Source organism: Suricata suricatta, chromosome 12 (genome assembly GCF_006229205.1).
Source record: "Suricata suricatta isolate VVHF042 chromosome 12, meerkat_22Aug2017_6uvM2_HiC, whole genome shotgun sequence".
Classification (NCBI taxonomy): domain Eukaryota; kingdom Metazoa; phylum Chordata; class Mammalia; order Carnivora; family Herpestidae; genus Suricata; species Suricata suricatta.
Window position 1 is genome coordinate 13,514,345 of NC_043711.1, and position 24,390 is coordinate 13,538,734.

At 50.5% G+C, this 24,390-nt stretch overlaps 1 protein-coding gene across 2 annotated transcripts; it reads left to right on the forward strand.

Annotated features, from left to right (window-relative positions):
• Positions 1-6: 6 nt before the first annotated feature.
• PGPEP1 (pyroglutamyl-peptidase I) lies at positions 7-23,893 on the forward strand. 2 transcript variants are annotated; one of them, XM_029916920.1, is made up of 5 exons: positions 7-107; positions 2,071-2,123; positions 14,922-15,038; positions 18,962-19,194; positions 23,098-23,893. In XM_029916920.1, exons 1-5 carry the CDS (start codon positions 74-76, stop codon positions 23,288-23,290), a joined length of 630 nt encoding a protein of 209 aa, XP_029772780.1. In that variant the 5' UTR covers positions 7-73; the 3' UTR covers positions 23,291-23,893. The 2 variants fall into 2 exon arrangements, with proteins under 2 accessions (XP_029772780.1, XP_029772781.1); XM_029916921.1 differs by lacking the exons at positions 7-107; positions 2,071-2,123 and adding an exon at positions 10,117-10,211.
• Positions 23,894-24,390: the final 497 nt, after the last annotated feature.

Genomic DNA, 24,390 nt, shown 5'->3' on the forward strand with positions numbered 1-24,390 from the left:
TGGCGGGGGCAGCGGCGGCTGCGGACTCGCCAGTCCCGGCAGGAGCGGGTCAGAGTCGCAGCCTGAGCCCGCCATGGAGCAGCCCAGGAAGGCGGTGGTGGTGACGGGTACGCTGATGGGGCCGCGGTGACAGCGGCCGCGGGCGGGGGCGGGTCGGTTGGCTCCAGAGCCGGCGGGGTCTCCTGGGGCGCGGTGGCCGGGCGGGGCAGGTACTAGAAGTCGTCTTAGGCTTGGGAGATGTCATCGCCCAGCTTAGTCCGCGCAACACGTAGAAAAGTGGGGAAGGAACGCCCCTGTGTTCCCGCTGTCAGGGGTCGGGGCAGGCAAGGGCGTGGGGGTCCGGTCAAGTGCCCAGCGCGGAGCAGGCCCCTCCGACGTCCTTCCTTCCCCGGGTGAGGACAGTGGCCCTCTGGGCACCTGTCTTCTGTCTGCCCGGCTGGTGGGCAGGACCGGACTTATCCCGCCCCTCCCGAGGTCGGGCCTGTTCCCCACCCACGGTCCCAGGGGACAAAGGCCAATTTGCGGGCAGGAAGTGCCCCAGTGACAAATGAACCTCCTGCCAGCCACTGCTCCCCCAGCTCTTCGCTAACAGGGGGCTGCTCTCCTGAGGCAAGAGCAGGTGGAGGTCGGGGGACCTCGAGCGGGGAGCCGCTCTCTCTGTTGTCGCCAGGACCCGCCGAGTCAAAATCATTTCGCCCCGGGCTGTTTATGGGTGAGCCCTTCCCCGCTGTCACCTACTCCCTGAAACTAACTGTTCCTCCTCGAGGAGACTCCGCCTCAGGGCCACGTGGGCGTCAACTTCCGCCGGGCCTCTGGTTGGGGGGTCATTTTGACCGGTTGTCTGGAGGGGTCCAGAGTAGGAGACCCAGCTAAGGTTCACGAAGATGTTTTGTGGACCCAGGAGGGCGAGGCTGGTCCCGGAATTCTCAGGAAGGTAGAAGAAGGCACTCACTCAACAGACCTGTGTAACTGGGTCGAGGGTCGCCGCTCCCCACCCTCCCCAGGCACGCAGCCCTCCTGTATCTGGTTATTTGTTCCTCTAGTGTCAAATGGGCAGGCAGCCACCGGACTGGACTTTTTCCTTGCATGAGCTCATGACATCATCACCATCTCCATTTGGCAAAGGGGAAACTGAGGCTTACAGAGGTCACCCTGTTTGTAGGTGGCTGAGCTGGGACTCATACTTAGTCTATTAAGGAGGAGAGAGGGGGCGGAGAAATCTTGTCCCCACCGGAGGGGGGGGCTGCTGTTCCAGGACACTGCATTCCTCTGGTGGCCTTGACACCACCTGAGACCCTCAGTCTTACTGGAGGTGTTCATTTTTAGGCAGGGTGACGGGATGCTTAGAATAGAAGAGCTGTGGACTCTCATGAATCTGGTTTAAAATCCCAGTTCTTTTGCCTTCTGGCTGTGTGACCTGAGGCAGCTGTTTTCACCACTCTGTGCCTTAGTCTGCCCCCCACCCCCGTCAAATGGGCCCAGGAAACAGCCTTGGCCAAAAGGGGTTGCAGTGAGGCTGAATGCCACAGTCCCTTCAGAACACTTGGCACATCCTCAGGTGACTCTTGGTTTGTAAGTGGGGCCTGGACAGGAGGGTGGGGCCGAGTGGACAAGAGGGTGGCAGGGTGGTGTCTGGACAGTGGGAGGCAGCCACATCCATCCCTCAAGGGTCATTCCTTACCTCGCGGTGCTTCACTGAGCTCACAGACAAAGACAGTGATAAAATAATTATAGATGGGGGTCAGGGATTGTGGAGGAAATCACAAGGGGAACAGGCCAGCCCTTTCTGGGGCAAAAGGAGGCCACTGGCCCCTCGCTGGACACAAGAGTCAGGTGACAGTGAAGACAGGAAAGGACAGTTAAGAACGGAGAAAGGAGGGGTGCTCTGAAGGCCCCTGGGTGCACCCAAGAACACAGGACGAGGCCCCCGACATCATCCCCGGTGAGAGGTGCTCTCCAAGATCCCTGGGGACAGCAGCCTGACCCTGGGCGGGCTGGCAAAGATCATTGGGTGGTGATACGCTGACTTTCTGGTTTTTGTTTGTTTCTTTCTTTCTTTGTTTTTTGCAGGGTTTGGCCCTTTTGGGGAACATACTGTGAACGCCAGCTGGATCGCAGTCCAGGTAACTCAGATCTGGAGGGTAGGAGTCAGGCTTGGCGCTGGGCTCCCCTTGGGAATATATGGCACGAAAGAAGGGGAGGAGTCTCCGAAGAAGCTTCCTGCAAAATGTTTTTGTCCGATATACGCGTCTTTCCAAACGGTAACCGCTGTACCTTGCTCTGCACCAAGCACTCTGAATTTCCCCCACCACCCTTGCATGGCACTTATTGTGCCCACTTTACTGATGAGGCAACTGAGGCCCAGAGAGAGTTATGTGGGGTCACACAGGGAGGAAACAAGAATGGCATTGCCTCAAAAGAGCCCCATGCCCCAACCAGGTTTGGGGGTGACCAGGCAGGGATGTGGGGAGGATGTGGTAACCTGGCAGAGGGGATATAAAGACCTTCACTGCTGGCTCCCAGCAGCTGGGGGAGGAGAAGGCTGGGTATTGGGGGGATGGGGGGGTCTTTCCCACTATCCTGAACAGGTTATTAGGCTGCAAGCCTTCCAGTTTCTTTGTCAGATGGGGCATTTGGAGAGACAGACGGGAACAATGGGGAGAGAGAAAGAGAGAACCGTTTTCTCCTTGTATAAATCAGATCTGCAGAGACTGGAGCCAAACTCATGTTAATCCTAGCCCATTAGCTGCTTGATTTAAAGCATCCCCTGCTTTTCACTCCAGAGCCCTGAATTTGGAGAAAAATCCAAGTTAAAAAAACCTCAACGCATCAACTCCTAGTTGGGGCCCCCCACATTTTATATCACCCCTCGTGTAGACCTCAAAATCTTGGCTACTTTCCTTTTTAAAAATAAAACAAAAAACGTTCACCCCACCTTCTGAGCCGGACAGAGGGACGGGGTCCCTGGGACCCTGCAGAGGGAAGCGTGTCCAGGGCTCTGCCCGTTGCACCCGCTCCCTGGAGCCCCAGACAAAAAGGAAACAGCGTGTTTCTGAAGACGTTGTGTGTCTGGCTTTGTGCGAGTTTCAGACAGGAGCCTTCACGGGGCTGAGTGGACACAAAGCCGTGTGTCTGAATTCCTGGGCCCCAGACACTATGATCTGCATCTAAATAGGAGAAAAATCAATTAAACAATCTTTGGAAAGATTTGGGATGCGGATGGTGGAGGATGGCAGCTTTTTATCCCACTGCCGGAGGCGAAACCCCCCTGATATTTTGGTTGCCCAAGTTGTCAGACCTCGCCACAAGAAGACTCTCAATTTTCTTCCTCAAGCTTATGAAACAAGAAGAGAGCATTCTCCACCATTCCCTGGATACAAAGACACCAGCCTTCCCAGATCTGATTGTGTCCCTTAAAAAAACACAACACAACACAACACAACACACCCAAACAAAACATTGTAGTTGCTCATACCTACTTTGAATGCGTCAGTATAGTTCCACGAAATTTACACATGTGCACCTTCACGTCACCTGCGTCTAGATCGAGATCTAGAACATTCCTAGCCCCTTTCTCGTCGCAGAAGAGCCTTGTGCCCCTTCCTCGCTATTTCCCCCCAGGGGTAAACCCCTCTGCTGACTTATTTTTTTCTGCCGCCCTGGGTGATACCTGTTCTAGAACTTGGCGTAGGTGGAGTTGCACTCAAGTTTGGTACCTTCTGTGTGGCAGTGTCTGCGGGTTCCTTCTGAGGGGATGCTGGGAGCTCCCCTTGGTGTGTTTAAGTTGACCTGGCCAAAACGGATTTGACGGTGACCAGGGTATCCCGTTGGGTGGGTGGAATCCATCCCTCAAGAAATGGGCCTTGGAATGTTCTTGCTGAGTGCTGAGTTCCGGCAGCGGTATGTGTCAGTCCCCTTGAGCTGAAGACGGGAATATTGTCACCCAGGGGGAGCAGCCGTTAACATCCTGTCCCTACTGACTTTTCAGAAGCCCGAGCTGTCATCTGTAGAAAGAATCCCTCCTCTCTCAGGGACCGATAACTTCTCTTGTCTCTCGCCTTCTCTTTACCTGTCTCTCTGTCTCTGTGTCTCTCAGACTCCCTCTAGTCTCTCCCTCTTTCCCCTTATGTCTCCATCTCTCTCTCCATCTTTGTCTCTCTCTCTCCCCTTGTGTCTTTCTCTTTCAGTTTCCTTTGGTCTTTCTGTGGGCTGGGTCTCTCTTTTCCTGTCTCTCTCCTCTTTCGGCTCCGTCTCTCTCTTCGTCCATCTCTCAGTGCCTCTCACTCTCTTCTCACCGCTGTCCCCCCCACCTCCTCTGTCCCTCTCTCTCGTCTGACCTTTCTTCTTCATGCCTTGGGTGAACTTGTGCTCTAGTTGAAGTGACCGGTTTCCCACAAGCCCCAGCAGGGGGTGGGGGGATGCTGAGGACGGAGGGCACCCCCTTTCCGCCTCTCCCCAGGGTGGCGCTGCCCCTCAGCACCTCTCACAGAAGGGACTTTATTTTTGGAATGCCCCGTTTCTGCCCCCCCCCCCGCCCCCAGATCTAGGGTGGTGGGTGTGGGACATTGGCTGCAGGTCTCTCTCTTCCTAGGAGGCTCAGGTGGGTGTCAAGGGCCGGGACCCCCTTGGCTTGGGGCCGACTGGAGTGTCCCCTGGCCAAGCGCTGCGAGGAGGAGTTGTGTCACAGGTCCTGGTGACACCACGGGACAATTACTGCCACAGTGAGTCTAGACAGACCTGCTAAGGATATTAACCAGGGAACAAAGGGACTCTTTGTTGTGAGGTCAAGGGAATCGGTCAGATGCGGCCTCGAGGCGGGACTTGTCAGGTAGACTGGGGTGTAGACAATGCGCCGTCTGGGGCACGGGGAGCCCTGTTCCTTTCACGGGCGGGCGTGTGCCTGGCGGCCGCACTCACTGCACTGTCATGGGACTCGGGGTGTGCTTGCCGCTCCCCTCCTACCCCAGGAGGACTGTCCAGCCCTGTTGGAACAGAAAGTGGCCAGAGGCAGAGAGTTCGGCTAGATTCCGGGCCACCCACTTCTGAGAACTCCGACGAGCCTCCCTCATAGCTGCCCCTTCCCCTCCGCAGCCTCCAAGATTAAGATTAGGGAATAATTTGCATAAAGTGACACTACGGATCTTCAGTGCCCCTAACACTTCAGTGAAGAGTATTTAAACCCTTGTCAGGGATATTTCAGTCCAGATAGTGACCCATTTCCATCAACCCAGAATGTTCCCTCTGGGGCATCCCTTCCCAACCGTTCTCCGCCCTGTCCCCGAGGCTGTGGCTGTCCTGACCTCAGTCACCTTACCGGAGTTTCTGGCTAGCCTCACACTGCAATGAGCAAGACGCCACAGCCACCATGTCCCCTGTGTCCCCCTCCCCCCCCATGAGCCAGCTGCTTTCACTTGACCTGAGCTGGTGGGAGGAGGGGCAACGGGCTCCTTTCCCTATTCACCCCCTCCTCCCGCTGACCTTGGCACTGGGGGCTTCAGGGTTCAGGTGGAGGTGATGGCAGTATATTTTTGGTGGCAGCTTTCATGATTCCTCCCCGCCAGATGAAGGGGGTGGATAGGTGAGGACCCAGAGCACATGGGGAGCAAAGATTAGGACAAGAAGATCACTCACAGTGCACCTGGCTGGCTTAGTCAGTAGAGCATGTGACTCTTGATCTCAGGGTTATGAGTTCGAGCCCCATGTTGGGCATGGAGCCTCCTTAAAAAAACAAAAAGTGAAACAAGAAGAAGGAGATGACTCATTCCATGGCTCCCTGGTGATGCCAGCTCACTTCCTACCATTGAGAACTGATGGGGGCATGTGGCCATCCCACTAAGGCTCATGAAACATCAGCCAATGGAGACAACCCTTGAGGGAGGTGATCTGGGTACGTGACGTTGCTCAGCACATAGAGCTCATTCTGCTGGACAGAGAGGATCCATAGGGAGGGCCTGGCATTCCAGGCCATGCGTCCGGCCTGAGCACACCACATGTCACGGCTGCCACCAGGAGGGTTATGGCGCCCCCGAGAAGGTTTCCCGGGTTGGTCACTAATCGAGTTAGCATCCTTTGTGCCTCTGCTCACAGAAGTGGTTTCCTCAAGTACACGTGCCTGGGCTTGTGCATGGCCTGGCCTGTGCACAGCAGGCTCAACTGGGGGACAACTCCCCCCTGGAACCACACAAGTAGAGGTGATTTAAAAAAAAATTTTTTTTTATGTTTTTATTTATTTTTGATACAGAGAGAGACAGAGCATGAGAGGGGAAGGGGGAGAGAGAGAAACAGACACAGAACCGGAAGCAGGCTCCAGGCTCTGAGCTGTCAGCACAGAGCCTGACGCGGGGCTCAAACCCACGAATGTAAGATCTGACCTGAGCTGAAGTCGGAGGCTTAACCGACTGAGCCACCCAGGCACCCCTCCTCCATTCTGTTTTCTGTCTGCAATGAAGTTGCCAACTCTAGGGACATCATATAAGTGGAGCTGTACAGTATGTATCTTCTTGTGACTCGCTGATTCACTCGGTATAATGCCATCAATGTTTGTCTATGTTGTAGCCTGTGCCTGAATTTCTGTCGTTTTTAAGACTGAATGATACTCTATCGTATGGATAAACCGCATTTTGCTTACCTGCTCGTCCATTGATAGACACGTGGGTCCTTCTCCATTTTGGCTGCAGTGATTTATGCTGCCGTGAACATGGGCGTACAGATATTTCTTTCAGAGCCTGTTCTCGATTCTTGTGAATATACACACAAAAATAGAATTGCTGGATCATACTATAATTGTTGTTTAATTTTTTGAGGAATTACCCTGAGTCATTTAATTTTCTTGTATGTTTATTTATTTTTGAGAGAGAGAGAGACCAAATGCAGGGGAGGGGCAGAGATAGGGAGACAGAGAATCTGAAGCAAGTTCCAGGCTCTGAACTGTCAGCACAGAGCCTGATGTGGGGCTCGAACCCACAAACTGTGAGATCACCACCTAAGCCAATTTGGATGCTTAACCAACTGAGCCACCCAGGTGCCCCAGCCCTGAGTCATTTAAAGGCCAATTGCAGAGATGACACCCCTCAACCCCTAAATAATTCATTGTGCATTTCCTAAAACACAGCCTCAGCACAATGATTAAAAACAGACTCATTTATCATAGATGCAATTCTATAACCTACAGCCCTTATTCAGAGTTTGCCAATTGCCTTATTGATGTCCTTCACAGCAGAAAAAAATTCCATATCATATGTTGTATTCAATTGTTCCACCTCTTAAATCTCCTGTAATCTGGAAAGTTCTTCTGTCTTTCTTTGTGTCTCACATCATGGCATTTGCTGAGAACTGCTCAGTTCTTCGGAGGGCATCCTTCAGTGTGGTTGTTTGATGTTTCCTCTTGATTACACTGAGGCTGCAGGTTTGGGCAGGAAGCCCTCAGAAGCGGTGTTGTGTCCTTCTTGGTGCATTGTATCGGGAGGCACCAGATTTTGACATGTTTTGTGACTGGCGTTGTTGACCTTGATCATTTGCTAAAGATGAAATTTGGTAGACTTCTCGCCTATGATATTATGATCTTGCCCTTTGTAATTAAAAAGCACCCTGTTGTGAAATACTTTGTGCCATATAAATACGTGTTTAGACTTACACCCACTCCTTTTAGTGTCCCCTGGTGAGTGTTGCCGGAATCAGTTTTTATTTTAGTTGTTGGTTACCAAATGACAGTTTTCTAATTCCATCTTTCCTTTGACACTTTTTTTAAATTTTTTAATTAAAAAAAAATTTTTTTAATGTTTTATTTATTTTGATACAGAGACAGAGCATGAGAGGGGGAGAGTCAGAGAGAGAAGGAGACAGAGAACCGGAAGCAGGCTCCAGGCTCTGAGCTGTCAGCACAGAGCCCAATGTGGGGCTTGAACCCACGAATGTGAGATCTGACCTGAGCCAAAGTCAGAGGCTTAACCGACTGAGCCACCCAGGCGCCCCTGCCATTCTTCCTTTTTCCCAGGCCTGATAACTACTAATTTACTCCCCGTCTCCATGGATTTATCCTGTTCTGGACATTTTATATGGAATCATGCATCATGTGGCTTTTTTTATGTCTGGCTTCTTTCACTCAGCATCACGTTTTATTTATTTTTCATTTTTTTAAAGAATTTAAAAATATTTATTTATTTATTTTGAGAGAGAGAGAGAGAGAGAGAGAGAGAGACAGTGAGCATGCCGGGGAGGAGCAGAGAGAGAGGGAGAGAGAGAGAATCCCAAGCAGGCTCCACACTGTCTGCAAGGAGCCTAACAGGGGGCTTGAACCCACAAACCACGAGACCGTGACCTGCGCTGAAATCAAGAGTCAAACGCCCACCTGACTGAGCCATCCTGGTGCCCCTCAGCATCCTGTTATCAAGGTCCGTCCATATCGTAGTCCGTCCATGCTTCATTCCTTTTTATGGTTGAATAGTATTCCATTGTATGGGCATACTGTGTTCGACTAGCCATTCCTTAGTTAATAGATATTTGGGTTTTTTCCACCTTCTGGTTGTCCTGGGTCATGCTGCTATGGACATTTACATACAAGGTTTTGTGAGGATGCAGATTTTCACTTCTCTTAGGCATACATAGACCTAAGAAGGGGACTGATGGGTCATGTGGTGAGTGCAAGTTCACCCACGTACTTTCCCTGCCCCAGCCTTGAAATAAGCAATTTCAACAGAAAGCCTTCATTTCTATCCTCATATTTACCAACCAGGAGCTGGGGGCTGCGTGTGCTCAGTACTACTGGGGAGTCATTACTTGTGAGCTGTCTGTGGCAGAGGTGGGAAAATAGACGCTCACACTCACACACCCACTGTTACGTGCACCCATTTCTTTAAAAATTTTTTTTAACATTTATATATTCTTAAGAGAGAGAGAGAGACCGAGTGTGAGCAGGGGGAGGGGCAGAGAGAGAGGGAGATGCAGAATCTGAAGCAGGCTCCAGGCTCTGAGCTGTCAGCACAGAGCCTGATGCAGGGTTTGAACTCATGGATCATGAGATCATGACCTGAGCCAAGGTTGGACACTTAACCACCTGAGCCACCCAGGTGCTCAATTAATATTTTGTATATAGACCCAGAAGTGGAGTTGCTGGATCATATTATAATTCTTTAAGTTTTTGAGGAACCACAAACTATTTCCCACAGCAGCTGCACCATTTTACATGTTTTCCCAAAGATTTTATTTTTAAGTGATCTCTACACTCAGCGTGGGGCTTGAACTCACAACCCCAAGGTCAAGAGTCACACTGTCCACTGACTTAGCCAGCCGGGCACTCCTGTGCCATTTTCCCTCCTTACCAGCAGTGCACAAGGGCTCCAACTTCTCCACAGCCTCCTCAACACTTGTTATTTCTTGTCTTTTTGACACTAGCCTTTCTGACAGGTGGGAGGGGATGCCTTGTTGGGATTTCGATTTGCAGTTCCCTGATGACTAATAATGTTGTGCATCTTTTCATGTACTTATTGGTAGTTTGTATATCTTCTTTGGAGAAATGGCTATTCATATCCTTTGTCTCTTTTAAATAAAGAAAATTATTTTAGAAAGAAAGACTGCATGAGCAGGGGAGGGGGCGGAGGGAGAGAATCTTAAGCAGATTCCATGCTCAGCGCAGAGCCCGACATGGGGCTCAATCCCACGTCCCTGGGATCATATGACCTGAGCCAAAATCAAGAGTCAGATGCTCAACTGACTGAGCCAGGTGCCCCCAGCCTTTGCCTATTTTAAAACTGGGTTGTTAATTTTGTTACTTTTCTTGTTATTGAGTTGTAGGCCTTCTCTATATCTTCAGGATTTCGATTCCTTGTCAGATGTGTGATTGGAAATATTTTCCCTCATTCCTTGGGCTGTCATTTCACTTTTTTATTGTGTTCTTGGATGCTCGAAAGTTTTCCATTTTTATCAAATCTCGTTTCTGTTTTTCTCTTATTGTCTGTGCTTTGGGTGTTAATGAATTTGTTTTCAGAGAAAAAAAGACCTCAATGGGTCTCTTCTAAGGGATCAGGGGAAGACTCACTTATAAATTCTAAAGCTTTTCCCCTGCCTCTAGGATGTGCTGAGCCAGAGATCAGAGAAGCAGGCTTTGATTTAACAGTATCACTCACAGCCAGATCTCCGAAAACAACTGTTGAGTGGGGAAAACGGTGAAGAATACAGTTGATGTAAAAATGAATCCTATGTATTTTCTCAGATAGGTATGTCTAATTCACAGAGATAGGAGTGTGTGCTGCTAACAATACTTATCTCTGAAGTCTGGGGATGTGACTTCGATGATGGGGGGGGGGTCTTCAAACTTGATCTGTATGGATTTTTAAAAATGTGCTCTTTTAATGTCCTCATCTACTAATTAATTCTACCATCTCTGTTTCTTTATGATTCTGCTTCTATTGATTGATTTTTCTCCTCCTTAAGGGTTGTAATTTACCGCCTTTTTTTTTTTTTTTGCTTGTCTGGTAAGTTTCACATTAAGGCCAGACTTTCTGAATTTTACTTTGTAGCACATTGGATACTTTTTTAGTTCCTCTAAATTCCTTGATCTTTGCACTGGGATACAATTAAGTTGCTGGAAACAGTTTGATCCTTTCCAGCCTTGCCGTTAATTTTCTTTTTTTTTTTTTCTTTCTTTCTTTTTTTTTCAAAGGCACCACCAGAATGGTCTTTATGCTGGGCTAATTTTTCTCTACTTCCTAACGAAGTCTTTCCGCTCTGGCTGCTTCACACCAGCTCCCTTCAAGGCTGAGTCCCTGGTCTCCGCACACCTCTATGCCCATTCCTTCTTAGACTCTCAAAGATCTCTGAGTTCATCAGTCGCTCCCCTTCCCCTCCCTCCCAGCTATCTTTTTTTCCAGGACTCTGCTCTGCAAACTGTAGCCTTCTTACCTTTTTAGAAGCCTAGCTTTGACTCCTCAATGTCTGAAAAGTGTTATTTGACACATTTTGTCTATTTGTTTCCAGTTGTTCAAGATGCGGCGGGGTGGGGGGAGCAGGGAATCTGATTCTGGAGGCTCATTTTAGCCGAAGAAATTGTGCTTTTTTCTTTTAAAGGAAGCACATACATGTTTCCAAATGTAACTTAAATTAACATCCTTTGAGCAGTTTTTAGACTCTGTATTATACGTGTGTTGTTTTACTTTCCCTCACTATGACTAGGTACTACAGTTAATCTCATTTACAGATGAGAAAACTGAGGGTCAGAGAGGGCGAATGACTCAGCCAGTAGGGGGCAGGAAGAAGGAGCACACGTGGTCACCTGGCTCTGGAGGCTTGGCCCTTGACTCTGACCCTCCACCATCCATGCATTTAGGAGCCACTTTTCTTCTTTCCTTGTTTATTGAGATGAAACTTACATAAAATTAACCATTTTAAAACGAACAGTTCAGCGTCATTTATTATGTTCACGATGTTGACCAGCCACCACCTCTATCTGGTTCCAGAACATTCCCATCCCCCAAAGGAAATCCTGTCCCCATCAGCAGCCACTCCCCGTCCGCCCTTCTCCAGCCCCTGACAACCACTAATCTACTGTCTGTGTCTATGGATGTGATTGTTCTGGACATTTCATATACAGAAATCATACACTGTGGTCTTTTGTGTCTGGCCTCTTTCACCGAGCACTGTTTTCATGGTCACCCGCACTGAAGCATGGTCAGGGCTCCGTTCCTTTTTGTGGCTGAATAATATTCCATTGTATGGACAGACCACACTTTGTTTATTCATCCTTTAATCCACTGATGGATCCTTGGGCTGTCTCTTCCTCTTCACCCTTGTCAATAGTGAGGCTCTATTTTTATTTACTTATTTTTAAAAGTTTTACTTATTTAAGTAATCTCTGCACCCAACCTGGAGCTTGAACTCATGACCTTGAGATCGAGAGTTGCATGCTCTTCTGACTGAGCCAGTCAGGTGTCCCAGGAACTACTTTAAAAAATATTATTTATTTATTTTGAGAGAGAGAGAGTTCGCATGCAGGGGAGGGGCAGAGAGAATCCCAAGCAGGCTCTGCCCTGTCAAGCACAGAGCCCATGCGGGGCTTGATCCTACGAACTGTGAGATCATGACCTGAGCCAAAAATCAAAGGCTGAATGCTTAACCAACCAAGCTTCCCTCAGGCATGCCCCCCCCCCAGGAGCTACTTTTAAATGTAGGAAAGGATGAAAAGAGAGGGTCCTAGGTAGCAGCTAGTCCAACCCCCCATTTATAGTTGAGGAAAGTGAGGCACGTACGTTCATATTTTTTCTCAGTCCACGCTTGAGCTGCTCAGTTCAGGCAGTATTTCACAAGCACCTGCCATGTGCTTGTCCTGTGCTCTAGCAAGGACACCATTTTGTGGGGCTGAGGGAGTGTGTAAAGGGAACTGGGTGTCCCCAAGTGCTTCTCAAGGGGCTGTGACATGAAGGCTAAGGAGAGAGTTGACTGACCAGAAAGTAAGGGGAAGAATGTTCCATGGAGTGAGAATAGCCAGTGCAAAGGCCCTGAGGCAGGCGAGAGTCTGGTGTGTGGGAGGCCGCGTGGCTGGAGGGAAGTGAGCAAAAGCTGGGGGTGGGGGGAGGATGGCAAGGAAGTTGGCAGCGTCCTGCTTATGCACCTCCTGGACGGTGGTGGGGAGTTAGGATGTTTATTTTGGGCGTGGCAGGAAGCGCAGCAGAGCATGAGCAGGGGAAGGGTGTGATGGGATTTTAGATGTCGCCTTGGGAGGCAAGCGTGGCGCTTGAGTCTCCAAATGGCCACAAAAAACTTGGCTCATCCCATAAATCCCACCCGTGGTATCTCTGACATCCACCGGGGGAGGCTTTCAAACCACCGAGCTCTGGGAATGATACAAGTTGTTTGGAGGATTCATTTTACCACGAAAAGTGCTCCAGTAAAAGAGTCTGTGCACGTTTGTGTGGCCGTTCAAAACAGCCCCCCTGGGTGCGTGGCCACGGGCGAGTGTGTATGAAATCGTGGGCGTGGAACCCGGGGTCACAGAGGTGAAGCTTTCTCGGGGTGTTGATGCCATGAAAACTCTCTGGTGAGCTCCATGCCTGCTCCGTCCCCAAATCCCCACACCCCTTAAGGGATGTGCTCCCTGGTCCCATTGCGCAGTCCGGGAACTTGAGGCTTAGATGAAAAGAGAACATGAGAGTAAAACTACTCATGCCTGAGAAAAAACCATTATAAGGGGCGCCCGGGGGCTCAGTCTGTTGGGCATCCGGCTTCGGCTCAGGTTATGATCTCACAGTTTGTGGGTTCGAGCCCCGTGTCGGGCTCTGTGCTGACAGCTCAGAGCCTGGAGCCTGTCTTCGGATTCTGTGTCTCCCTCTCTCTCTGTCCCTCCCCTGCTCATGATCTGTCTCTCTCTCTCTCTCAAAAATAAATAAATGTTAAAAAAAATTTTTTTAATTATAAGAGAAATGAAATATTTTTGCCACATTTCTCTTAAGGATATTTTAAGGGTTTGAAATTGATTTCACACAAAATGTCACCCCCTCCCCTCCCCACCACCTGCCCCAGCAGCGGCCTGCGCCCACCTGTGCGCCAGTGCGGAGGGGGCAGATGTGCCCTCTCTCTGCCATGGGTTTCTTGGGGGGGGGGGCATTCTTTCTGATCCCGCGTATCACTGGGCTTGGTGACAGGGATGGGGTCTCAGTTCCCTGTGCTGGCGTTTAAGACCCCCTCAACACGGGGGGCACCTGGGTGGCTCAGTCATTTGAGCATCCAACTTTGGTCCAGGTCATGATCTCACCATTCGGGAGTTCGAGCCCCGTGTAGGGCTCTCTGCTGTCAGCACGGAGCCTGCTTCAGACCCTCTGTGCCCCCCTCTCGTTCTGGCCCTTCCCTACCTGCTTGCGCACGCACGCACGCACTCTCTCTCTCTCAAAAAAAAAAAAAAAAAACCGACCCAATGATTTGAGGCATCCAAGTGGCTCAGTCAGTTAAGCACCCAACTCTTGATTTTGGCTCAGGTCATGATCTTTCGGTTTGTGAGTTCGAGCCCCACGTCGAGCTCCGTGCTATTAGTGCAGAGCCTGAAGCCACTTCGGGAGATGGGAGAACTCACCCGCAGTGAATGAAATCAGCGAAGCCAAGTGCGTGCAGAAAAGGCTTTGTCTGGGACCCCACACCCACCAGTGGCAGCGTTTTCCACCCCCTGCACGGGACCGGAGGATGACGGGAAGCAGTCCTGCAATAGTCCTTATTCAGAGCTGTCAGCACAGAGCCCGACGTGGGGCTCGAACTCACAAACCGTGAGATCATGACCTGAGCCGAAGTCGGACGCTTAACCTACTGAGGCCCCCAGGCGCCCCTCGTGACGTTTTCAAGCCACCTCATACTCGAGATTGTTAGAGGGTCCCCAAGGAGTTGGGCCCATCTGTAAACATGAACCGAGACCCTGCTATGTGGCATGCCTCATAGCATTATTTATAAATAATTCTCATCAGGTATAATGAGGGGGAAAGTATAATAATGAACAACAGCAAAGACAATATAGTAACGGGAGCAGCACTATTTGAGTGCATACAACACGCCAAGCGTCTCTTGTGAATGTGTTCATGTAATCCTTATAGCTACCTTGTGAAATTACTACTTTTGTTATCCCCATTTTATGGATGAGGAAACAGGCTCAGAGAGGTTAAGTAAGTTGCCCAAGGTCACACAGGGTTCAAAGCTGGATGCCTAGCATCAAAGGCCGAGGCATCATGCTGCCCCCCCTGGAGATGCAGAGAGAGTTTGAGAAGAGTGAGTGGGGAGGGGGGTCCGGGAGGAGCTTTGGGGAGGACCAGCACACGCACCTGTCCTCACACTCCGCGCACTGAGTCAGGAGCCCCACCTGCCGTCTGAGGGTGGGCCAGTCTGTCCCCAGAGACGCAGGAACCCTGCAGCCCTCACCTGCTGCCGCACACACCCTCTCGTCTCCCCTCCAGGAGCTGGAGAAGCTGGGGCTCGGCGACAGCGTGGACCTGCACGTGTATGAGATTCCAGTCGAGTACAGGACGGTCCAGAGGCTCATCCCTGCCCTGTGGGAGAAGCACAGCCCACAGGTGAGTGGGGCGAAGGCAGGGGGCTTGGGGCCCGCAGGTGGGCACTCCGTGCATGGATCTGTGTGGCTTTGTCCCTGCTTCAGCCACATGGCAGGTGCCATGGCCTTGTCCCCCAAAGGGCCACACTTTCCTCAGTTACCATGGACGTGAGGGACGAGTGTAAACACCTGCGACCCCACAGAGCCTGCTTTTGTCCCCCTGGAGTTCTGTATCGGTCACGACACATCTAGTTCTATGTGACAGTCAGAGCGCACCTTAACTCAGCTTAAGCACAGACATTTGCATGTTTCAGGTACAGCTTGATCCAGGTGCTCACTCAGTGTTATCAGCCTTCCCTCTTGGCCATTCAGCTTTGCTTTGTACTTTGCTTTTGCTTTGGCGCAGATAGGCGGCTTCTGGCTGATACGCCACCCACCAACTCAGCCCCTCAGAAAGCAAACACCTTTCCTTTTGATAATTCCCTGGCTCATTCTCACTGGCCACTTGGGGCCCCTGCCAGTCCTGGAGCCCATCACTATGGCTGGAGCGAGGAATGCTCTGATCCGTGAGGTCTGGTCACATGCCTGCTCCGGTGGCCAGCTGGTGGCCTCACCGCTCTCCAGACCTCCTGGAAGGAGAAGGGGGAGTTGAGGGTGCTTCGAGGGGACAGTGAGTATGGGAGGGAGCTGTCACCATCACCGGATGTGGTGCGATGGAGGCCAGACAAGGAGGAGCCACACTGTCCCACCACAGTCACACGCGGCTCAGAGAGCTCCAGGGGGTCGGGAGGGAAGGTTTCCTGGGAGGTGACCTGGGCTAGTGTCTCGGATAAGTGAGGCCCTGGTGGCCTGTGGGCGCCCCGCCCAGCTCCCCACCCTCGCTGCCCAGCGCAGGCTTTCCAGTCAGTGGAAACTTCCTTCCTAATGAGCCTCTGTTGAGTCAAGTGGACTTTGCCCCTTGTGAACGCGGGACCTGGAGGCTTAGTGAGACGTGATTCTGTCAATGGGCTTTTTTTTTCTTTTTCTTTTTCTTAAAAAATTTGTTTAAATGTTTATCTTTAAGAGAGAGAGATAGCATGAGCAAGGGAGGGGCAGAGAGAGAGGGAGACACAGAATCCAAAGCAGGCTCCAGGTTCTGAGCTGTCAGCACAGAGCCTGATGTGGAGCTCAAACCCACGAACCATGAGATCATGACCTGAGCTGAAGTTGGACTCTTAACCTACTGAGCTCCCCAGGCGCCCATCTTCTGCTTTTTCTGTGCAGTCCTGCCTTTTTCTAGTTAAACCAACCAACAAAAGACCCTATGGCACGAACATGTTTTTAAAATTTTCCCACCATAGAGACTCCCCCCTGGTACTTAGTGTCACCACAATTATTGCCATGTGATCACTCACACCCGTGTCTGCACACATGCATGTGCATGGACGCTAGTGTGCGCACACGTGTGCCGTGGATGGGGCTCCTGCGGCTGCTGTAAGAAATGGCCATGAACTCTGAAGCACAGAAATGTAGTCTCACATTTCTGGAGGCGCAGGAATCTCTAATCGAGGCATCAGCTGTGGGACGCCCTCCCTCAGGGGGAGGGTCATTTCGGGTCTCCCAGCTTCTCCCCCTGTGGTCACATGGACTTCTCCTCCTCTCTGTCTCTGGCTTTTGTTCATGGGTCTCTTGTAAGGACATGTGTCATTGGATTTGGGTCTGCCCAGATAATCCAGGAGGATCGTGTTAAGAGATCCTTTACTGGAGCGCCTGGGTGAGCTTTGGCTCAGGTCATGATCTCCTGGTTCGTGGGTTCGAGCCCCGCGTCCGGCTCTGTGCTGACAGCTCAGAGCCTGCAACTGCTTCAGATTCTGTGTGTGTGTGTGTGTGTGTGTGTGTGTGTGTCTCTCTGACCCTCCCCTGCTCATGCTGTCTCTCTCTCTCTCTCAAAAATAAATAAAACAACAACAAAAAAAGAGATCCTTTACTTATTACTTACATCGATAAAGACCCTTTTCCCAAAGAAGGTCACAGTCATGGTTTCCAGGCAATTAGGACAGGGACTTTTTTATTGCTCGTGGGGGGATCACCTTGCAGCTCATCATACAACAGCTGCCGTTTTCACATTCACCAATATTCAATTTACGGAGCGCCAGCTAGGACCGCGCCAGGTGTGGGGCGGCCAGTAATGAACGAACTCCCCCCCTAACTCCAGAGAGTTGGTCTCCAGCAACACGACCCACTAGACATCCTCACGTCTTTCCACAGGACACTTTGCATCTCCCCCCAGCCACATTTAGAAGACGTGGAAACAAATAGGTGAAATTAATTTTAATCATTTCCTCAGTGTAACCTATATATCTAAAATAGTGTCTCAACCTGTAATCAATTTTTTAAAAATTATACTTTTTTAAATTACATTTTTTTGTTTATTTATTTATTTATTTATTTATCTTTTTATTCTTTTTTTTTAATGTTTTTTATTTATTTTTGATACAGAGAGAGGCAGAGCATGAGACGGGGAGGGGCAGAGAGAGAAGGAGACACAGAACTGGAAGCAGGCTCCAGGCTCTGAGCTAACTGTCAGCACAGAGCCTGACATGGGTCTCGAACCCATGAATGTGAGATCTGACCTGAGCCGAAGTCGGAGGCTTAACCAACTGAGCCACCCAGGCGCCCCTATTTATTTATTTTTGAGAGACAGAATATGCGCAGGGGAGGGGCAGAGAGAGAGGGAGACCCAGAATCCCAAGCAGGTGCCAGGCTCCAAGCTGTCCGCTCCAAGCCCGACATGGGGCTCGTACTCATGAGCTGTGAGATCATGACCTGAGCTGAAGTTGGACGCTCAACGGACTGAGCCACCCGGGGGTCCCCGGCTGAAGGTAGTTAATGAGGTGTCTTACATTCTCATTTGTGCCCAGTTTCCAAAATCTGGGGTGTGTTCTGCACCCATTGAACATCTCAAATTTGTGGGAGTCACATTTTAAGTGCTCACCAGCTGCGGGTGGCCCCTGGGTGCGGCACAGGACAGCATACCAGCCTATATTTTATTTTTATTTTATTCTATTAATTTTTTTATATTTTAAGGGGTGGGCACAAGTGAGAAGGTGGAGAGAGAGAGAGAGAGAGAAGTGAGGCTGACCCGAAGCGGGGCTCGAGCTCACCATCATCAGCCCATGTTTTAAATGGGTTCAGGTCATGATCTCGCAGTTCATGGGTTCAGGCCTGGCATCAGGCTCTGTGCTGACAGCCCGCAGCCTAGAGTCTGCTTCAGATTCTGTGTCTCCCTCTCTCTCCCTCTGCCCTCGCCCTGCTCATGCTCTGTCTCTCTCTCTTTCAAAAATAAACATTAAAAAAGTTTTAAAAAATAAATGTTTATATATTTTCTTACAATACCTTCTCTGTGTGTAAGCGTATATACAAATAATTACTAGCTGAAATTCAACTTTACTTAATTTTATGAATATTTTGTTGTGAGCATCTTATTGCGTAGGTCATTGAAAGTCCTCCCTTATGTTAACGGCTGGGCAGATTGTAGTAATTGACATAACCGTTCTCCTATTATTATTTCATGCTTTTTTCGCATTCTTATGAAAAAGACTGACGTGATCACTGACAGATTACTACCTCTTTGAGCACTGTTAGGTTTGATTCCTGAAAGCCACACTTTATCTTTTGCGTTTGGCAATGTGTCTTGAAGACATAGAACTACTCTTGGAAGGTCAACTCCATAATGTATTTAGTCAACCCCCTGCTAACGGCTCATTAGGTTGTTTCTGGTATTTGTACTAACACGGTTGCGATGAACACCCTTGCATGTTTCCCTCTGGCTGTCCCTTTGTGGGGGGCGACTGTATGGTCCATTCCAGAAACAATGTGGCTCCAGGCAGAACCCAGAGAGGATGCCGCCTCTCCTCCGCCTGGCGGGGGGAACCCCGTCTCACGGCCCTGCCCGTCTGTCTGCAGCTCGTGGTGCATGTGGGGGTGTCGGGCATGGCGACCGCGGTCACACTGGAGAAGTGTGGGCATAACAAGGGCTACAAGGGGCTGGACAACTGCCGCTTCTGCCCCGGCTCCCAGTGCTGCGTGGAGGACGGGCCTGAAAGCATCGACTCCATCATCGACATGGACGCTGTATGTAAAAGGGTCACCACGCTGGGCTTGGACGTGTCCGTGACCATCTCCCAAGATGCCGGCAGGTAGGGGGCCTTGGGGTGAGTGTGAGCTGTGGTTTCCCTCCTCTGCTGGCCCAGGCTAGCCTTGAACAAGGCAAATGCATTGACTTTGGCCTCGGGGATGAGTGCTCACCGTTCATGAGGCTCACAGCCAAGTACATGCACTAACAGGTCCCATGGATTCTGCTTCTAGAGCTCACTGTGTACGGATCTGCCCCCTTCCCCCAGGTGCTAGCATCTGCCACCCCAATGCTGCTGCCCCAGCTCTCTCCTTGGGGCTCCTCCCCCCGCCTCTACCCCAGCCCTGGGGGTCCTACTCCTCCAAGCAGTTGGTTTCTGTGTGTGTTTTCTGTGGCTATTGTAATAAAAACATCACCTTGGCAGCTTAGGACAAGAAAAATGTATCGCCTCCTAGTTCTGGAGGCTCGAAGTCCAAAATCAAGGTGTTGGCAACGTGTGCTCCTTCTGGAGGCCCGGAGGGGGATGCTGTTCCCCGCCTCTCTCCTGGCTTTAGGTGGCTGCCGGTAACCCTTGGGGCCCCTTGGCTTGTGGCTGCAGCACTCCGATCTTGGCCTCCGTCTCCACACGGCCCTCTTCCGTGTGTGTATTTACATGCCCTTTTCATAAGGACATCAGTCACTGGATGTAGGACCTACTCGGGTCCGGTATGATTTCATCTTAACGAATTATATCTGCAAAAGCCCTATGTCCAAATAAGGTCACATTTTGAGGTTCTGGGTGAACATATATTTTGAGAAGAAACTCTTTAGTCTCTTACAAGGTCTCTTATAAATTCAAGTCAGATGGTGTCTGTTCCTTGCTTAATCCCTCCTGCAGCTCCCACCGCACCTAGAATAAAAGCCAACCTGTCTCCACCACCATGCACAGGCTCTGCCCACCTCTCCACTCTCACCTGCCTTGACACCTCTGTCCCCCACTGCACGCCAACCACACAAGCCAGTCTCCCCTGGTTCCTCAAATACAGCATGCTCTCTCTAGCCTCAGGGCCTTTGCACAGGCTGTGGCCTCTGCCCTCATGTACAGATATCACCTCCCTCTGATAAGGCGTCTTTCGGTTCTTAGCTCCAACAGGTTGTCTTCTTGGAGGGGGGCAGGGGGGAGTGGGGGGGAGGGACTCTCTGCAACCTCCTGGACCAAGTTATGTCCCCTCTGCTCAGTGCCCTCTCCGCACCAGGTGTCTCCATTTCTCAACACTCTGTACACGTCTCCAGCCCCAGGTGGCAGATCCAGTAGACTGAATGGAGTAACGGAATTCACCGCCATTCTGTTTTTGGTTTTTAATGTTTATTTATTTATTTTGAGAGAGAGAGTGAGTGAGCAGGGGAGGGGCACAGACAGAGGGAGACAGAGAATCCAGAGCAGGCTCCACGCCATCTGTGCAGAGCCCGAAGTGGAGATCGAACTCATGAACGCTGAGATCATAACCTGAGCCCAAACCAAGAGTTGGACGCTTAACTGCCTGAGCCACTCAGGTGCCCCCATCACCCTGTGTTTAAAACTAATTACAAATCGCACAGATAATTCTAGACTATATTCTCATATGTTCCCACTGTGGAAAATTCTCTCCCCCTCTCTCCTTCACCCTAGCGATCCTTCTGTTAAAGCTGAGACTTAAAATTCTAAAACTTCCTGCGCACCGACACCTTTCCATAGACGCTTAATCCTGGAACAACGTGGGGGGTCGGGCTGCTGATCACCCCCCTGCATACAAAATTTGCATAATATTTGACTCCCCCTCCCCCACCAAACTTAACTGCTAATAGATCACTGTTGACCAGAAGCCTTACTGATAACATAAGCAGTTGATTAACACACATTATGTGTGTGTATGTGTGTGTGTGTATACATACACACAAATAACACACAAACACATCTATACATATATACTGTATCCTTCCAATAAAGTAAGTTAGAGAAAAGAACATGTTATTAAGAAAATCATGAGGAGGGGGTGCCAGGCTGGCGCAGTCAGTAGAGTGAGCGACTCTTGATCTTGGGGTAGTGGGTTTAGGTCACTAAAAAAATCAGGGGGGCCGGGGGGGCTCAGTGGGTTAAGCAGCTGACTTCAGCTCAGGTCATGATCTCACAGCTTGTGGGTCAGGCTCTGTGCTGACAGCTCAGAGCCTGGAGCCTGCTTCAGATTCTGTCTCCCTCTCTCTCTGTGCCTCCCCACTCACACTCTCTCTCTCTCTCTCTCTCTCTCAGTAAATAAACACTAAAAAAAAATGTTTAAAAATCATAAGGAAATGGAAGCATCCCAAATATCCATCGATTGATGAATGGATAAAGATACGATACACACACATACTCACACACACACACACACACACACACACACACAGAGGAATAGTATTCAGCCATAAAAAAAGAATGAAATCTTGCCATTTGTAACACCATGGATAGAGCTAGGGAGTATAATGCTAAGCAAAATAAGCCAGTCAGAGAAAGACAAATACCATATAACTTCACTCATATGTGGGATTTAAGGAACAAATGAGCAAAGGGGGAAAAAAAAAAAGAGAGGCAAACCAAGAAACAGTCTTAACTACGGAGAACAAATCAATGGTGACGGAGGGGAGGGGTGGGGGGATGGGTGGAATTAGGTGATGGGGATCCAGGAGGGCCCTGGTCGTTATGAGTGCCGGGTGTGGTACGCAAGTGTTGAATTACTATATCCTACACCTGCAACTAATATCACACTGTATGTTAACTCACTGGAATTAAAATATAAGCAAACAACAATAACAACAGAAAATCATAAGGAAAAGAAAATGCATTTACACTACTGGATTTGCTGAAAAAATCCATATATAAGTGGACCCTTGCAGTTCAAAGCCATGTTGTTTGGGGATCAACGACATATGAACACTTGGTGTGCTAGTTTAGGATTTTGTCCTATTTTGTTTTGCTTTTATGTGGATGGGGTTACATGATGTGTATTTTCCTGAGACGGTTCTTTGTCGATGTCACTTGTGGGCACGCAGCGTGCATCTTGGTGAATTCTCCATTTCCTTCTGGATCCACCGCGTGCCTTGTATATGGCTGCACAGTATTGCATGGTGTGGATGAGCCAATTCAGTAAGCCGCTCTTCTGTCAGTGGACGTTTATATTGCGTCCTGGCCCGTTTGGGCTGCTGCAACCAAATACCACAGCCCGGCAGCTTTATCAACGACAGAAAGTAATTGCTAACAATTTGGAAGGCTGGGAAGTTCAAGATCCAGGCACCCGTCTGCTCATGTGCTGATGAAGGCCCCCCTCTGGGCTACAGACTGCCCACTGTTTACTGTGGCAGGAGGAGGGGACAGCTCTCTGGGGTCTCCTTTGTTAGGGCCCTAATGCTGTTCATGAGGGGCTCTCACTTCCCAAACGCCCCACCTCTTAAGACCATCACATTGGGAGTTAGGAGCTTCAACGCTGAATTTGAGGCGGGACATTCAGACAGGGGCAACTTACTTCCTAGTTTTCTACTTTTATACGTAACAATGCAGCGAACGCCTTGTTGCTCTTTCTTGTGCCCTCATGCCACTGGCTTCTGAAGACAGATTCTAAAAACCAGAAAGAATATGGCATAAAGTCTGGGCATCTGCAATATTCCCAGTGTGCCAAATTTTCCCCCTGGGGCAATTCGCACCCCACTGGTGGCGTCTCATACTGCCTCCTTCATCACATACACACCAGCACATGAAGTTATTAGGTTTTTTGTTTTTTGGGTTTTTTTTTTTTTTTTTTTGCCAACCTGGGGAGGGTGAAGTGGTATTCCATCTTGCAGTTTTCTGGCAAGGCTGGGGGTCTTACGGTAGATCTGGATGGTGGCTGTCCCATTATTCTGCATATTGACTCTCTGACCCTGTTTTGGTCTCCCTTTTGCCCTGCCGCCCCCCCACCCCCGACGCCCTGCAACTTAGGTACCTCTGCGACTTCACCTACTACATGTCTCTGTACCAGAGTCACGGCCGCTCAGCCTTCGTTCACGTGCCCCCGCTGGGCAAGCCGTACAACGCAGACCAGCTGGGCAGGGCGCTGCGGGCCATCATCGAGGAGATGCTGGACGTCCTGGAGCAGTCAGAAGGCAAAATCAGCTGTCACCACAAACACTGAGAGCCTCTTAGGCCTCCCAGGACCTCGTCCCACTAGGAACCCCGGGAGGGACGTCTGCCTTCTGGGGCCTGGCCAAGGAGGATAAGCCTGGCCACTGGGCGTCTGATTTGGACCAATATTCCGACTTACACACCTCCTCTCCCTTCCCCGCAAAAGGGCTGGTCGATTGGCAAGGGGTGGCTGAAGATGGTTCCTCTCTTGCCCTTTGCTTCAGGGGACACAGCCGCGATGGCCGGGAAGCCGGTGGGTCCCAAGCTCCACAGGGAATCCCCGCCGAGTGGATTTCTGCTCTTCGGCCCCACAGCTGGGGCTGGGGCCACCTGGTCACCGCCCTGAGCTCTGGCAAAGGGATTCCGGCGTCCCCTCCACCCGTGACTGGTTTTTCCCAAACTTAAAACCCCCTTGGAATGTCTTTGCCCTGATTCAAGGCCCAACAGCCTGGACAGCTCTGGAAAGGGCTGCCTTGGGGTATGCCTGGCGCTGTTTTCCCCCCTTCTCTCTCTTTCTTATTCTCTTTTTAAAAAACAATAGTGCTAGTTTGGGCACGGAGGACTTTATATTCGCTTTGGTTAAAACGCGGGCTTTAGCCAACGACAAAGTGTCTTTTCTTTTTCCTCGGGTGCTGCCTATGCTGCCTCTTTTCTCTGAAAACCGGACCTACACCTTTCTGCTGAAGCTGACATCAAGTGCCCTTTCCTCAGGGCGGGCAGGGCCCTTGGCCAGGCCACGAAGGAGTGGGGGCTGCTGCCCCAGGTGGTTCAAAAGGTGAGCTGACCCGTTCAATGCCAGAGCGGTGAGCTGGTGCCCTGGGTCCTCTGGAGCAGGGCTGCCGGTGGGAAAAGCCGACCTTGTCATTTGACCCATGACTGTGTTTTTTAATATGTAAAAATGTGTAGCAGCTGCGAACCCAGCCCACCTCTGGCCTGGAGTTTTTCAGACTCGGTGCTGGGGACCAGCTTCTTGCTCTCATGGGGCGGAGGGTGCCAGAAAGGGACCCCAGGGGGCTGGAGTTTGCTGAACTCCACGTATGCTGGCCTGTTGGAGCAGGAGGGTGGCGGAACAGCCAGTGGGCTTTTGTGTCGATGGTTTTGGAGCCGTGC